The sequence below is a fragment of the Castanea sativa genome, chromosome 6 (genome assembly GCF_040712315.1).
Source record: "Castanea sativa cultivar Marrone di Chiusa Pesio chromosome 6, ASM4071231v1".
Taxonomy (NCBI): domain Eukaryota; kingdom Viridiplantae; phylum Streptophyta; class Magnoliopsida; order Fagales; family Fagaceae; genus Castanea; species Castanea sativa.
Window position 1 is genome coordinate 37,155,442 of NC_134018.1, and position 17,769 is coordinate 37,173,210.

General features: G+C 38.5%; 1 protein-coding gene across 1 annotated transcript; it reads right to left on the reverse strand.

Annotated features, from left to right (window-relative positions):
• Window positions 1-9,858: 9,858 nt before the first annotated feature.
• LOC142639891 (uncharacterized) lies at window positions 9,859-10,362 on the reverse strand. The gene has a single exon (XM_075814021.1). The coding sequence runs from the start codon at window positions 10,360-10,362 to the stop codon at window positions 9,859-9,861; it is 504 nt and encodes a 167-aa protein (XP_075670136.1).
• Window positions 10,363-17,769: the final 7,407 nt, after the last annotated feature.

Below are 17,769 nucleotides of genomic sequence, written 5' to 3' on the forward strand. Positions count from 1 at the left end.
GGGACCAATAAGACACTAGTTTCAATGGGCCTTGAACTTTTCTGTCAACTCTTGATAAGTCCAAAGTTACCATTAACTATATTTAATACCACTATATAAATATAATTGCACTCTAGACCTTATTTATAAATTATATCCCAAGACTTTATTGTACGTGCAACCCCTTCATAAAATATTCGTAGTATTACAAAGTCATGAATATAGATGGCTACTTTAAAGATTACTACATCTTAATTCTTTGAGTATCCAATTTAATCCTTTAAGTTATTCATCATATATTTATGAAATCCAATTCCATAAATATATACTTTAGTAACTCCTTACTAAAGTGGTTAGGCCTAACCCTCTGAATAACCAAACCGATTAAACTTATCTCAAAGGAATATTTTGTATCTCCGTTAAGAGACTATGAATTCCATCTTGAGAATATATGTTCTATCAACACTAAATGTGGTTGCCCAGCATACTAAGGTTTTGATCGTGACTTCAGACCTCATTCCTGATATATCAAAGCAACCTACACTTCATGATCAGGTCCATTATTCTCTCAGGATTAAGAGTTCATGTAAATAAAAGTCGTGAGTTTATTATTCATTTGACAGTCATTAAGAGAATAATAAATCTCATAGCGGTCCAGTTCAATATGTTTTAACTCTTAAAACATATCAATATAACAACTAGAAATCTCCATTTCCATGATAAAGACAAATCATCTTAGTTGATATGTTATAATCTTCGCAGATGAAATGCCCAATTTTATCACTGACTACGAACTAAAATTATGAGTTTACAAAGAACTTGTGATTTATATCTTCTGTGACTAAATCACATACTATGCATCTCATGGACTATATAATAATATCCCCATGTTACCATTATTTTAGATAATGATAAAACAACTTTATTAATCACAACATTAAGTCATACATAGCATCATACAATAGGATTTAAGGACACACATCCTAATAGGCTTTGCTTAGCCAATAAATTTTCCCTCCTCGGACCATCTTCTCGGATGATCTTGATCAGACTTTACCTCTTTACTTACTAACACGGGTTCTTGAGAAGATATTTTCCCATTCTCGGACTACTTAATGTCCTCAGATTGGGCCTCTAGCTCAATAGATACATAGATATGTACTCCTGAGCCTATCATCCCCACAATAGCCCCTTAAGATTCTTCTTTCTGGCTCCTTGGGAAGAAAAGAGGATTTCAATGTCCCTATAATTACTCTGTGCTCGTCACACATCATCTCTAATTTCACAAGTGCCTTTTTAACTGCCCAAGGCACGCTCCTGATGCTTCGACACACGAGACGCGTCCTCATTAAATTTTTACGACTCCATGTTCCCTAAGTTCTATGGCGTGATGCAGATCCAACGACTGAGGATTTTGCAAGCAAGAATTTTCCTGCTTGTAACCTTCCTTTGATATAAATACTATCCAAATTAAATCATTCATCTCACTTTAACACTCATACAACGAACCTACAAACTTATCCAATCTACACGTGCCCTCACAATTACCAAGAGCCAGTCCGAGGAGGGTTTTCCTTTTCGTGTAAGTCTTCACAAATCTTTTCACTTATTTTTTCATCTATTTTTTAGTCTTTTTCTCCTCGGCTTTTCTTCCTTCTCTCTATCTTCTTAGTACCTTTAAACCCTTATTAGGAATGGGTAGGTTCGTCAATTTGGTAGACTCCAAGGAGAAAATAGAGAGTTTTAAAGCCACATATAGGATCCAGCCAAGAGTTTCGATTAGATACTGTAAGGAAGAGGAATGGCACGAGAAAATGCGAGAGGGAGAAGTAGTAATCCTGATGATTGCCTTTATAGAGGGAGGGATGAAAATCCCCATGGGCATGGTCACTAGGGATTACCTTAGAGCTCATAAATTAGTGCTCACCCAATGTGCCCCAAATATGTTTATAATTTTAGGTTGCGTAGACGCCCTTAATGAGAGGATCTATAACCTCCATCACCTAAAAGGGCAGGGGTACTACCTAAAGTCTAGGTTTTCCAAGGTTAAGCTCATTCAGTGCCTCCTCAATTCCAACAAAGGCCTAAACAATGACTTTCTGATCGTATCAGGGGAGTGGCACGATGGCCTCCCCTGCCTGACAAGAGAGGGGCAACCAGGTGGGGCTCTAGGTTTAGGTCGATTATTTCAAAATTACCCCTTTTTTCGTTTTCTTTTATTCATGTCAATGTATAAATGTTCCTTTGATTCACACTGATTTTTGTTGATGATTTTGCAGATAAATGTGTCGTTATTCCAAACTTCGGTCTTGTCAACCAGCTGAGTTTGGACGAGATACTGAAGGCCGAAGTGTTCATTCATAGCAACAGTCAGCTCCAAGCAGCGCACTTAATTCTTGGCTACACCCCCATATCCAAAAGTTTCCAGGCACCGAAGTGCGTTATAAAAGCCAAAGACCCCCGCCTGCACTGGATAAGTGTTGCCGTTCCGGGTTTTCTTCTCCCCAATTCCATCCCGAAAGGCACTCTCACTACCCAACCTATCCCAGAAGGCATTCCAAAAGTAGCCTTTCCACTTCAACACACGACTGGTGAAGCTACCTTCTCCCAACCCATCATTAAGGAAGAGGAGGAGATAGTTAACATCTCGGACTCTGAGGATGAATTTGAGGTCTTCAACCTACCCTCCTCCCTAGGAAGTCCAGCTGGTGACCTTGGCATCACATCCCATAACAAGCAAGCCACCCATAAGGAGAACCTGCCATCTCACAAGCAATGCCAATCCAACGCAAAACTAGACAAAGCCTCCGAGATCTAATGGAGTCCCAAGTGAGGGGGTCAGGAGTTAAAGAAGGCCATCTAGCCCAAACTTCCCACCCTTCCATCCACCCAAACCCAACATTCTGACCCGAATGATCACAAAAGAAAAAGGGATTAGCCTAAGGAGGTGGTAGAGGGGGGGAAGAGCTATCCCCCCAAAGAAGCCGAGCCGCAAAAGCGAGCTAAACAGGCTCGGACAACCCAAACAGCCCTGAAGAGGAGGGTTGATGTTCAAGTTCTTGCATCTGCTCCAGTCTGGTCTCCGACCATGATCTTAGATGGAGCTGTTATAACTGTAAACGCCTCCATCAAAAGTTCTCAGCCAGGAACAGCTGCTTATGTGGCCAACGCATTAGAGCAAGCTCTTCTACAACTCGAGGACATGACTAACTTGAGGCAGATGAGGAAGCATGAGGTTTTTCTCACATTGAAGAAGGAGCTTGCCCTGGTAAAGCTACTAGCTAGCTCTTTTTTACTTTTTGTTTTGCACTGTTTGTTTGTTTTGTTTTTGTTTTGTTGTTGTTGTTGTTTTTATATATATATGCCACATTTCAAGATTTATTTGTATATGTATTTTCTTAGACCTAACTTCTCTGACCTAAGCATGTTTCAATGTTATTTTTTGTTTCTGGGAAAAGGTCGTCTAAGTCGCTTATAGAGCTGAAGAAATTGTCATCAGCACGCACAGAACGATGAAAGACGAGGAGGCCAGGCGTGTTGCCACCATGAAGACATTTGAGGTGGCAGAGAAAAAGCTACATGAAGTCACCGCCGAACTAAATTTGGCCAAAAGTGAGAAGAAGAGCGCCGAGCACACTCTATCGATGGCTGAGAGGCAGGCGGAGGCCCAACGTCAGCAGCTCCGCCAGACCGAGGATGACTTCGCGGTGGAAGAAACAAATAGAGGCCCTCACCAAAAGTCTGAGGGAGGCTAAAATGCCTAAGAGAAAACTGAAAAGGCCAAGGAGGAAGCTTAAATGGCTAAGGAAGAGGCCAAAAAGGCTAGGGACCAGGCCGAGCAAGATGGGTACAAGCCAGGGGTGGCTGAGATCGAGGAAACCCTTAAGTTGGAGGTCTCGGAGGTATGTAGACACTACTGCTTCTAGGTGTGGAATAAGGCGCTCAACCAAGAGGGGGTTGAAGCCTCTTCTGCACTCTGGAGAGCAAAAAATGTTTACTACCCTCCTGCTATTCAGGTTTCTAGCTCATCTGTCCCCAAAGCTATTGTTGCTTCCCAAGGAGCAGATGCTAGTAAGGACAACCCAGTTAAAGCCCTTCCTTCTTCTGGCAATCCATCCGAGGAAACTGAGAAGCCTAAGGCCACTAGGAAAGTAATTGACACAATTAAGGAGGTGGCCCATGATGCTGCTTAGCCTCCAATTGCCCCTAAGGAATCTGCCAAGGAGAAAGAGTATTCCCAACTTATGGAGATTGTCTCGGCAACCCTTCCTGTCCCCACTAAGGAGGACGTGAAGGGCAAAGGACCTGCTTCCTCCACCACAGCTCCTAATCAGCCTCCAAAGACCTCCAAGGACAAGCTTATAATAAAGATGAAGCCTTGATTTGTCCTTGTCTTTTCCTTCTTTCTCCCCCTCCCTTTTTTTATTTATTTTTATGTTTTTTTTACTGCAATGTAATCTGATCTTTTGTAAGTAAATTACCTTTTCCTAAAGCTTAGATCAATGAAAATTACAAGTTCTTCTTTCATGATTATGACATTTGTATTTCTCCTTGCATAGTTTCCATTTTATTTAACCCTCAACTAACATAACAATGAGATATGACCCCATTTGGTTATCTGCACAAGTGGTGATACAATTACCACACCTTCTTGACTAATCAACATAACAAGTTAAAAACTACCAAGTCCACAACATTACTAAAACACACTTTTGACTTCGAAATCCATACATTACAACAGAACATTCATCCACATCATTCCCAATAGGCTTAGTGACCTTGAGGAAATAATCAGATATTGACCAGATAATAGATATGTCTAATATACTTACAAATGCTTTAAGTGATGCTCACGAACTTCCCTTTTCTTAAGTCACTGTTGTGGGAATCCTTGCCATCCAGGATGGATTGTTTTATCTGGGACTTAAATAAATAATGGAAAGTACCAACTTACCTAGAGCAGATGATTCGAGGAACCATGCATAATTCCGGTTCTATTTGATACTTAAATAAGATAACCTAAAGTATTAATTTACGCAAAGTAGATGGTTCGAGGAACCAGACATAATTAAGGTTCTATTTAATACTTATAAAAATGATGAAAAATATCAATTTACCCAAGGTATGTGGTCCGAGGATCCAAGCATGACCAAAGTTTCATTTGATACTTAAATAAGATAACCTGAAGTATTAATTTACCCAAAATAAATGATTGGAGAAACCAGACCTAACTAAGGTTCTATTTAATACTTAGAAAAATGATGAAAAATATCAATTTACCCAAGGTATGTGGTCCGAGGATCCAAGCATGACCAAGATTCTGTTTGATACTTAAATAAGATAACCTGAAGTATTAATTTACCCAAAGTAGATGGTCCGAGGAACCAGACATAACTAAGGTTCTGTTTAATACTTAGAAAAATTATGAAAAATATCAATTTACCCTAGGTATGTGGTCTGAGGATCCAGGCATGGCCAAGGTTCTGTTTGATACTTAAATAAGATAACCTAAAGTATTAATTTACCCAAAGTAGATGGTCCGAGGAACCAGACATAACTAAGGTTCTGTTTAATACTTAGAAAAATGATGAAACGTAATACATAATGTAATTAACGACATATGACAGAAAAGACTTTTATTAGTAATAATACATTCGCAAGTTATTTACATTTCAGGGATGTGGTACAACATTTTCATCTAGACCTTCAAGATAATATGCCCCTATCCTAGTCACCGAGGTGATGCGATATGACCCTTCCCAATTGGGCCCTAATTTTTCCCATGCTGGGTTTTTAGCAGTGCCCAAAACCTTCCTTAATACCAAATCCCCTAGCGCTAGTGGCCTTAACTTCACGTTTGAGTCATAATTTTGTTTAAGTTTATGCTGATAATATGACAATTGAACCATGGCGTTTTCCCTTCGTTCTTCAATCAAATCCAAGCTCCTTTGTAACAATTCATCATTGTTGCTCGGAGTGAAAGAGCTAGTCTTTAGTGTTGGGAATCCAGTCTCGAGAGGAATTACAGCCTTGGCCCCATAATTCATTAAAAAAGGTGTTTCCCCTGTGGATCTGCGAGGGGTAGTCCGATATGTCCAAAGAAAATGTGGCAGTTCTCCCACCCATTTTCTCTTCGCATCGTCCAACCTATTCTTGAGCCCATTCACTGTTACTTTATTGACAGCCTTGGCCTGTCCATTCCCTTGTGGATAACCCGGGGTGGAATATCTGTTTGTAATGCCCAGATTGCAGCAATATCTTCTGAAAGCCTTATTATCAAACTGAAGGCCATTGTCTGAGATGAGGGTATGAGGAATTCCAAACGAATCTTTTTGCATCCAAATTCCTTATATTTTACAGTGGCTCAGCTTCAACCCATTTGGTGAAATAATCTGTGCCGACCAGCAGCCATCTTATATTCCCTACTACCTTAGGGAAGGGTCCTACAATATCCAAACCCCATTGAGCAAAAGGCTAAGGGTTGGAAAGAGGATTGAGAATGCCCCCTGGTTGATGAATATTCGAAGCAAACCTCTGACACTAGTTGCTTTCCTCTGCATATTTCGCGACCAATACCCTTGGGTGAGTGCCCTGTGAGAAAGGAATTTACCTCCTGTGTGACTTCCACAAATCCCTTCATGTAATTCTTCTAAAAGTAGCTATGTTACTTCAGGGTGTATATATAGCAGGTATGGTCTAGAAAAAAGAGCGTTTGTACAGCTTTGGTCCTCGGCTAGCCAGAACTAAGGAGCCTTTCTACGTACCTTGTCTGCCTTGGACTTCTCCTCAGGCAAGATATCTTCCTTAAGGAATAGCACTATGGGGTCCATCCAGCTAGGTCGTGCCTTAATCTGATGACCTCGAACCATATCACCTTTCGTCTCAGTAGGCTTGTACAAGTCTTCAACAAGAGTAACCTAGTGTAAGCTCTGCGCCGAGGATGTTGTAAGGGTGGCTAGGGAATCAGTATGGGTATTTTTGCTTCAAGGGGACTTGCACTAAGGTGAAAGACTCAAACTTTGACTGTAAATGTCCCACTTGATTCAAGTATTCTTGCATTCTCGGATCTCTGGCCTCCAATTCTCCTTCTACTAGGCCAACAACTAATCTTGAGTCTGAGGAACATCTCTACTATTTTTCGTCTTATCTTCTGGACCATGGCCATCCTAGCCAACAGGGCCTCATACTTAGCTTCATTATTTATGGCGAGAAACTTAACCTTAAGGATTTTTCAATAACGATCATCTCAGGAGAAATTATAACTAGCCTCACTCCTGATCCTCTTTGATTGGCCGCACCATCAACATACACCCTCCAAGATGTAGGCTCTTGCAAGGAGACCATACCAACTGATTTTCCATCCATGTTCTGCTTGTCTTTTTCTTCTTCTACAGAAGGTTTAGCAAACTCGGTCACTAGGTCTGCAAGAACTTGGCCCTTAACAGAGGTACAAGGCATGTACTTAATATCAAAGGCTCCTAAGATTGTACCACACTCAGCAATCCTTCCAGTGTAGTCAGCATTCTGAAGTAATGATTTTAGTAGAAGTTGGGTTAAGACAACAACTGTATGAGATTGGAAGTAGTGGGTGAGTTTACGAGTAGCGTGCACCACTGCTAAAATGGTCTTTTCAAATGGAAGGTAATGGATCTCTGCCTCAAGCAACGACTAGATCACGTAATAAACTAGTCTCTGCATACCATTATTAACCCGTACTAGCACCAAACTAATAGCATGGGGAGCCACAGTAATATAAGCAAACAAAACCTCATCCTCCTCATGTCTGGACATAACAGGTGGTCGAGAAAGATATTCCTTAAGTTGCTGAAGGGCCAAAGCACATTCCTCTATCCATTCAAATTCCTCCACTTATTCAACAACTAGAAGAAGGGTCTGCATCTGTCCACAGACCGAGAGATAAAAAAGTTCAAGGCAGTAGTCATTCCCGTTAATTTCTAAACTTCTTTAGGATTTCGAGGTGGCTGTAAATTGTTAATTGCCTTAACCTGATCAGGATTAACCTTAATCCTGCGATGAGTAACCATATAACCTAGAAATTTACCTGATCCCACGCCAAGGAACATTTGGAAGCATTGAGGCGCAATTTGTGTTTCCCTAATATCTCAAAGATATTCCCTAGGTCTCCCACATCCTTAGACACCATCTTACTCTTCACTACCATGTCATCTACATAAACCTCAATATTCTTACCTAGTTATGGCTCGAACATCCTGATCATCATCTTTTGATAGGTAGCCCCTGCATTCTTTAAACCAAAGGGCATTACCTTGTAGTGATAATTTCTAGTAGGAGTGACAAATATTGTTTTCTCCTAATCGTCCAAGGCTAGGGGTATCTGATGATATCCTTGGAAGGTATCCAGAAAACTCATTCGAGGATGCCCAACGGTGGTATCTACCAATTGATCTATACGAGGCATCGGAAAGGGGTCTTTGGGACAAGTTTTGTTCAAATTTTTGAAGTCTACACATACTCGCCATTTCCCATTCTTCTTTTTCACTACCACTGTATTAGCCAACCATTCAAGATAAAATACCTCCTTAATAGAGCCTGCTTGCTTGAGCTTAATCACCTCCTCCTTGACAACCTCGGTATGCTTTTTAGATGATCACCAAGGTGATTGCTTCCTTGGTCGGACAATTGAGCTGATATTCAAATGATGACAAATGAAGCTCGGATCCATTTCTGAGGCCTCATAAGCATTCCAAGCAAACACATCAATGTTTTCCCTAAGAAACATCATCAACTCATCTTTCTCCCGAGGAGGTAGTTGAGCTCCGACCTGAAAGTACTTCTCCTTATCATTACTTATAATAACCTTTTCTAACCCTTCACACTCTATTACCTCCATTGAATCTTCAAATAACACCGATTCCTTTGATTGCTACAAACTTTGCTCATTTGATGCGAGGACTCTCCTTCAACTTGATGCCTAATTGCTGCCACCAAGTACTGTCTAGCCATAAACTGGCTTCCTACCAGCTCTTCAACCTGGTCAGTAGATGGATACTTCACCTTCAAGTGCAAGGTGGAGAAAACAGCCCTCATGGCATGAAGCCAGGGTCTTGTCACTATGGCCGTGTAAGGAGAATACGCATCCACCATTATGAAGTTGACCTCCACCACCTTTGAACCAGTTTGCACTGGTAGTTTGATCTACCCCATTGGTATAACCACTTTTCCGTCAAAACCTACTAGGGGTGAATCATAATTAGTCAAACCTACCTTGATCAACCAATACTTGCCTCACATCATATCCCTCTATCCTGAGGGTAACCACTAATGCATCATCATGTAATTGCAAGGTTCCAGCCTTATCTTCATCAGAGAAACTCAACACTAGTTGAACTTCCATCTTACTCCTTTTGGGCTCAGGGTAGGATGCCCCTCAGGTGATTGAGTTACCGATAGTACCCTGGAGTGGTGAGAACCAACTCTTCCTAAGGTAGCAAGAATAACATTGATTGTGCCCAGAGGTAGTTTTGAAAAAGCATCCTTCTGAGATCCTTACCCTACCTAGCCTCCTTGCCCATTTGAATGATAAAGGAATTGCTTTAACTTGCCACTTCGGACTAGTTGCTTTACGTGGCTCCATTGAGTTCGACAATCCTCGGTAGTATGTCTTTGCTCTTGGTGGTACTGACAATGAAGGCTCTAGTTGCGCCTTGTGGGATCTCCTCCCATTTTATTTGGCCATTGAAAAAATGGTTCATTCTTAATTTTTTCTAAGACTTGATGCACTGGTTCTCGAAACAACACATTAACCACTTGTGGTGTAGCTATAGCCCTGAACTGCACATAAAAATTCTACCGAGGACGATTATTGTTATACTTATCCGACTTGAAGTCTCTCATATCCTAAAAGACCACCTTCACTTTGCCTTTATCTAACTGTTGGTCCTCCTCTACCCGCTTATACTTATCAATGTGATCTATGAGCTGACGTACATTATCAATCGGTTTCCCTGTTAACAATTTCCTCAGACCATGCTCGGCAAGCAGGCCGACCTTAAAAGTTCTTATGGCCACATTATCAAAGTCCCCATCAATCTTGTTGAACATCTTCCAGTATCTGTCTGAATACATTTTTAGGGTCTTCCCCTCTCGCATAGTCATAGACAGCAGAGAATCCAAGGGCCGAGGAACCCTGCTGCACATAATAAAGAGAGATCCAAATGCCCGGGTGAGTTCCTTGAAGGAACTAATAGAACCTGCCCTTAGATCGTCAAACCACCTCATGGCCACAGGTCCCATACTAGATAGGAATACCATGCACATCAAAGTCTCATTCTTGGAGTGCACAACCATCCTCTGGTTGAAATGGCTCACATGCTCTACAAGGTCTGTTCGACCATTGTACATGGTGAATGTTGGCTGAGTGAATCATTGAGGAAGCCTTCCTCCTTCAATTCTATGTGTGAAGGGTGATTTAGAAATTTGGTTCAACGCTCTACTCATAGTGTCATTCCCCAGGCCTTTGTAAGATGAATTCCTACTCCTGTGGTCACAAGGGTTGTCATCCTCATACGAGAATAATTCACTAGGGGAAGTCCTTGACTTGAGCCTATAATTGCTATCCCCACCATCATTAGAAGAAGGGTCAGAAATTGAAGGAGTTCGCTTTCATCATTCGTGACGTAACTTCCTCCTCAAATGATCAATCTCCAACTACATGGCTTTGGCATTTTCTTCATGAGAAACACGGCTCCTGCCTTGTGACTGACTTCTGCTAGTATGGGTGGTATGTACACTCCTCTCTCGGTCCTTACTTTGTTCAAGATTTAGGAAGTGATCTTGACGTTAAGACCCCATAGACTCCGCTTGGTGCAGACTTGATCCTACCATAATGTTAAACTCACTAAAATACAAGGTTTCCCACAAACGGCACCAATTGTAGGGACACAAAAGAGGGAAGGGAATAGGCCCAAAGAGCCCAATACAATGAATTTGTAGAGAGTGGGTTGAAATCTAGGTTCTAATGAGTTGTATATTAATTGTAGTGGGTCAATAAGACCATAAAACAAAGATGAAGCAGTTTTGTATAATGAAAATTGTCCTCAGACTCAATCCAAGAAGGCTAGTGCTTCTATATATCTCACTTAATGATAGATTACAAATATTGTTCTTCAGTTTACAGTGTTTTTCTCTCCTTCTTCGATCCCTCATCCTGAGTGTCTCCTCCCCTTTTTATACCATCCTCCCTCCTTTCTCTAGCCTCCACGTATGGATCAGATTGTTGGTTTGGATACTTGTCCCATTAGCACATTCCTGAAGCTTTTTGAAGTAGCTGTAAGGCTGAACACTGCTGCTCAAGCATCACTTCCTCATTAATGCGGCCACAGAGTTAGCTGCAGGGCATTTAATGTGGTGGTAGCAGCTTTCTTTTCGATATTTCATAACCATTCCTTGTCCCGTATTCTCACGATGTATATCCGTACCTACAGGATCTCCTAGACTGTTGCTTTTGGGTGGCAGACTGCACCTTTTGACCTCGGCTTTGCTTAGCTGAGGAAGTATCCCTCCTCAGACCATCTTCTCGGATGATCTTGATCAGACTTTACCTCTTTACTTACCAACACGGATTCTTGAGAAGATATTTTTCCGTTCTCGGACTACTTTATATCCTCGGATTAGGCCTCTAGCCCAATAGATACATAAATATGTACTCCTGGGCCTATCACCCCCACATATACGAGGAGAAGCAAAGATAGAAAAAGAAAAAGGAATTAATTAACTTGTGTCTTATTAGAAAAAGTGGTACAAATACGTACAACGACCTGAAAATACTGTATAGCTAATACAGAGTACATAAGTGGATCCAACTCTTATGATGGAGCACATCACTCTAAGCCATGGATGGAGGTAGACTTGGGCATTGGGGGGCAATGACCCCCTTAATTTTTTTAATAAAAAATATTAGTATATATATAGCTACTAATTTTAGCAATTTCGTTCTATAAAATTGCACTTTGCCCCCTTAATAATATCATTGATTCTTTTAAAAGTAATGCTATAGTCACAAAATTTTCTACAACATTTTTACAAATTGTTGAGGTAGTAAATTCTTATTGGTTTACATCTGAATTTACTACTTACATCACTTTTTTACTTACCAATAACCACTCACCACATCAATCATTTGTAAGAAAAAAAAATTGTAACTCTAGCATTTTCCTTTTACTGAAGGTCATAAAAAAATTTATAGGTACAAGCCCAAAAAAAATTAGCCCAACAACAAAAATTAACAATAGTAAAGCTAAAAACAATTAAGTTCAACCAACCAATTTTATCCAAAAATAGATTTGGAATTTAACTATTCGAGTCTCTCAAATGTATACTATGAGAAACAAAGACTAAAAATGAAAAAGGAATTAATTAACTTTCCTGTAACCTATAACTGGCATAAGAGCATTATAAGCGCCTTCATGAACTATTAATACTTGTTAATGAGTTAGAAGTAACGCCAGAGACATTGAGGGTTTCTCAAACATTGACATGAAACAAGGTTATATAAAGCCAACTCCAGCTAAAGATAAAGGTACACACTCTTAATAAAAAAATACTATTGAGATTACTTACAATATATATCTCATTTGCCTAACTTAAGCATCGGAGGGTTCTTAATAAGCACCACCCCGGTGTTGTTCATAGTTTGCCTTTTGTCTTATATTAGGAGGTTAAAGTTCATCCATTCAATAGAGACAAGAAATCGACTGACAATATTTCCCAGTATCATCAACTACTAAAGTAATTGAGTGGACATTCCAAATTATGGGGACTAATATGTTAATTTTGAAATATTAATGCATCCAAGTAGTCAATTAACCTACTAATTTTTTGTGGGTTTCAATTAATTTAACTAGTAAAGTCTCTTATTGTTGTCAAATAAGAGATTTGGGATCGAATCCTACTTACACTAATAACCAATTGGTATATTGTCCTGGTGATAAATAACAAAGCAAATATCAAAGGTTCAAATTCTATCATATGTTTAAAAAAAAAAAAAACTCCTATTGATTTGTTAATTATGGAATTAATTTTGGGTGGTAAGATAGACCTTGCAAATTTATATTGAATTAGGGTATTACATAAAATTTATGATTTGAATTAGACCTAGGAACGAGAACTAAATGGGTTTGGGATGAAAAATGTCATTCCAAATCCAAACTCTCTGAATTTTTTATATTCTAAACCTTATTACATTTTAGGAGTTCCATTACAAACGCATTCTATTTATATTTTTAAAACTTGTGAAGTCATTCTGAACCTATCCATTTATTTTATCATGAATTGGGTCAGCCCAATTACAGAAAAAATGATGTTGTAAATTGCTTAAGTTTGATTTTTTGGTTGATTTTTCAAGGGATAAATAGAGGCAAACTTTTGTTGTGTGGACCCAAGTTTGTTGAGTAAATTTAGAATTAATAATAAAAATATTTTATTAATCTATATATATATATATATATATATATATATATATATATTAATAGGCAATACTTAGAGGAAATTCAACTAGATTTTACAATTGAAGTCCAATTTTACGTCATGTGTCCTAAATTATTTATTTTTAGAGAGAGTTTTATTTCTTAATTTTGGAGTCAAATGTGGTATCACATCATAAATATTCATCCAAGTGAGTTATTGCTTACAAAAACCAAAGAGTCTAGAATTAATTAACATAAAAAATTAAAAAAATGGACAATTTACATTTTCTACCTAATAATAATATTCTTACAAGGCTTTTTAAAGAGTTAAAAAAATATAAAAATGACTATCAATAAAATTTAAATTATATATGTAAGAATTATACTATGCATCTTAATGTGTATCTTTTTAAGTACATCCATGCATATGCATGAGAGTTACAAGCTAGTTAAATAGATAATCGGACTAAGATTTTCGTGCATAAGGTGTGAAACCCAAGTTATTCCTGAAGTATTGAATTTACACCCAAACTCATTTAAACCAAATCCATTGACATCTTTAATATGTAGCAAGTAACAAAGTGGGTTTCAATTAGCTCAATTGGTAAAGTCTTTGATATTTGAAAAAGAGATATGGGGTTCAATCTTCATCTACACCAAAAACTGATTAGTGTCTTGGTTTAATGTAGGGATTGCAATGGGGAGGGATGAGGGTGAAGATTCCATCCTTCGACCCCATCCCTGCCCCGTCCTATATGACAGGGAAAACTTCCTTGCACCATCCCCACCCCTTGAGGCCCCACGGGGACCCGTCTCGCCTCTTAAAATCCTACTTCGTGTTAATTTGCCTCACGACTATTACAATTTTTTTTTAATAAAACATGTTTCATTAATATAAATATACTTGAAATTACAACTAAATTTATCTCATTAAATCAAAATAATTTTTAACAAGAACTGAATAATAGTATTATTCAAGTGTATAACAAGACACTATCATGACAAAAATAAAAATCTGAATATCCATGCATTTAAATAAACTAGTATTGATTTGTTTGTTTAAATAATAGGAATTTAGGGTATGAAAAGTTTACAATTATAGCCCTTATTAATATGGGGCGGGGCTAAAATATCTAAATCCATCCTCGCCCTACCCCGTGGTAGGGGCTAAAATCTTGTCCTATCATCTCTCCACCACCGATACGGGGTGGGAAAAACCTGCGCATGTAGGCATAGGGGAAAGGGAAAAATTAAAATTGGAGTTGCCACGTAGTCATATGGTTTAGGAATCATGAATATAGCGTCCTTTTGAGGAAGAACCTTTGATCCTACTACCAGAGTTTGGGTTTATAGTTTAGGTACGCTCTTGAGAATGTGTTAAGCATCCAAGATCGCCCAACCCTAAGATTGCCCTTTTATCATTGTGTCCTATATCTTAACCCTATTAAAAACCATTTAAATACTTGTATTCTAGACTCACGCACATGCTAATATACATCTAGCAAATAACATGACATCTTTAACCCTAAACATGTACTTATCCATCTATCCAAACAAAAGAGAGCCAAACATATAGAAGAAAATCCTAGCATTCATCTAAAATAAAACAACTTAAACATAACATATCAAAAACAAAACGTTAACGTACTAGAAACCCTAATCATACATCTAAAAACCCTAACACAAATGCATGAACATTGCAAATGCATGGCTTACCCGTTACTTACCTCTCAGCAACACAGCACCTATGGCATCAATGCATGAACGTGTGAATGAATGGCGTAGCATTAAAACTAAGAAAACCCTAACCTAAACCATAATCTAAAAATGTGATAACAAAAACATGTTAAAAGACAAACAAACGATCATAGGGCTTGAAACATATGGAAATGAGGCTTATACAGAAAAACATGTGAAGGTAGAACAAAACAAACAAAAAATTAGAGTTTTTTGGGTAATGGCATCACGCACGCTAGAACAGGTCTGTGTACGCATGAGTTCAGCTTGCGTGCGTAGCCTAGCCTAGATCATGCGTACTAGGGGTGTGCGAAAAACCGAGGAACCAAAAAAACCGCTTCAAACCGACTGAACCGATGCAAAAATTTCGATTCGATTCCGGTTTTTTATATAATAAAATTGAAAATTTCGGTTCGGTTGTCGGTGACAAATTTTAATGCATCGAACCGAACCGATATATATTTTATATAAGGATATATATAACACTAAGTCATGTTGGAGTTTGTAGCTTAGTGGTATTCTGTGGCTTTAATGACTAAGCGTTCTTTGGTTCAAGCCCTCGCCCAAACGGTTTTGAGTTTTTTAATTTTTAAAACCATTAAAAGTTAAATTCCTAGCTCTTATATTTATAAGCTCTAACCCTCCTACCCTTTTCTTTCCAGCCATCAGTCCACCATTTTTTTTCTCTCTCACCTTTTTTTCTCTCTCACCATTTTTTCCAGTCGTCAACCTCGCCTCCGGCTCCTCCTCCACCGATCGTCCCAACCCCCTCCAATGCGCCGACCAGTACACTTCACTCTCTAGTCCCTCTCTCTCATGGTCTCTGCCTCTGCCGTCGCCTCCCTACATCGGCCTCCTCACAGTCCCTCTTGTTTGGATGGTTAGAAAATTTATCAAAAAAAACACATATAGACTATCATGCTGCTTCAGTGCTTCTTCTCTGTTCTCTTTTTTCTTTTCTTTTCTTTTTTTTTGTGTTTGCTACTTGCTTGGTGCTTCGTGTTTGGGTGGTGAGAAAGCGTGGGAAAGCAAATGAAATATATATTTTCTTATTTTGGTATGTTTTCTGATTATGTACATGATTTTGATTTTTTTTTTGTTTGCTTGGTGTTTGGGTGTTGAGAAAATGTGGGAAAGTAAAGAGAAATAGACTTTTTTTTTTTTGTCTCTGATCTATTTGGTTCTAAGAAATTGGAAAAAAACCAAAAACTGACCGAACCGAACCGATTGAAATCCAGTCAGTTTGATGTCAGAGTTCCTCCCTTTCGGTTCGGTGTCAGTGCCAAATTTGGTAAAACTTAAATTTCAGTTCGGTGGAAAAATCGCACTTCAAACCGACCGAACCGAACCGATTACACCCCTAATGCGTACATAGATCCTTACCCAGAGACCCTAATCAACATAGAAACAAAGCAGAAACCAAAAACGTAAAATCTAGCAATCTATCATGCTTAAAGATAGAAAGAAAACCTAAAACTAACCTAAACAAACAAACGTAAACATAAACTAAGCAAAAGAAACAAAGATTAAAGTAGAAAAGAAAAAGAAAAGTTTTTAAAGCATAACTTAAAGCAAAAGTTTTTAGGCTTGATTTTTAATCATTCCCTTTAGTCAAATTTATCACAATTCAATAAAATAGTGATTAGTAAACTTAAACTCAAAGGATTGGGACCAGAAAATGCCCTAATCAAATAAAAAGAGACTTGAAGGTGTTTTGTGAAAAACTCCCTTTTAATTCACTATTTTCTAGTGAATTTTAGGTTATTCTTGTGGGATTTCTGTGTGTTTTGAAAATGTACCATGTAAAGCTTTTTATAGTTGAAAAAAATGGGGTTTAGATGGCTCCTAGATGATGTGAGATTTGTTCTAAACCTAAGTCATTATTGTAGAAAACTTGCCTTTCATATGCTTCTAAAATCCTAGCTGCATATGTAAGAATGTGCTTGCGTATGCATGCTTTAGCTCACATACGTAGACCACGACTCACGTACACAGGGCGAGGACCACTTTGGTCATTTTATTTTCCAAAAATAGATTTTTGCTCATTTAAAAGGTTATATTTTCCATTTTAACACTTCTTAAGTCAACTTAATATCTGATTGAGCTCTAAACTGGCCTTGGGCCTTAGAGTTCGAGCATCATTGAGGAATGGGGGCCCAAGCTGTAAGGGGTACAAAATGTAGTGTCTACAGCGCGGGATGAAGCGGAAAGGGGCGAGGAAGGGAAAAATTGTCACCCCTAACTAGTTTGATAATAAAGAGCGCAATTATTATAAGCAAACTCATAAGCCGAAACTCTATTAAAAAAGTATTGCATATAATAAATGACTTGTATTATTTTAATGTATGGTTAAGGATGAAGCATTGGCGGCTCCACTTTAGAGTCAGGGTGGTCACAGGGCCACCCTGGCTTCGGAAAAAAATCATTATTATATATAAAATTTAAAAATTTTATAATTTTCTTACCTTGAAAAGTGTGTGACCACCCTAAATTTTTTTTTAGGTCCAATATAATTAAACTTTGGAAAAATTTTAGCAACAAACTTGGTTGTAGATTAAGGCTACAACTCCACTCAATATTTTTTTATTGGATGTAAATTTTAACAATT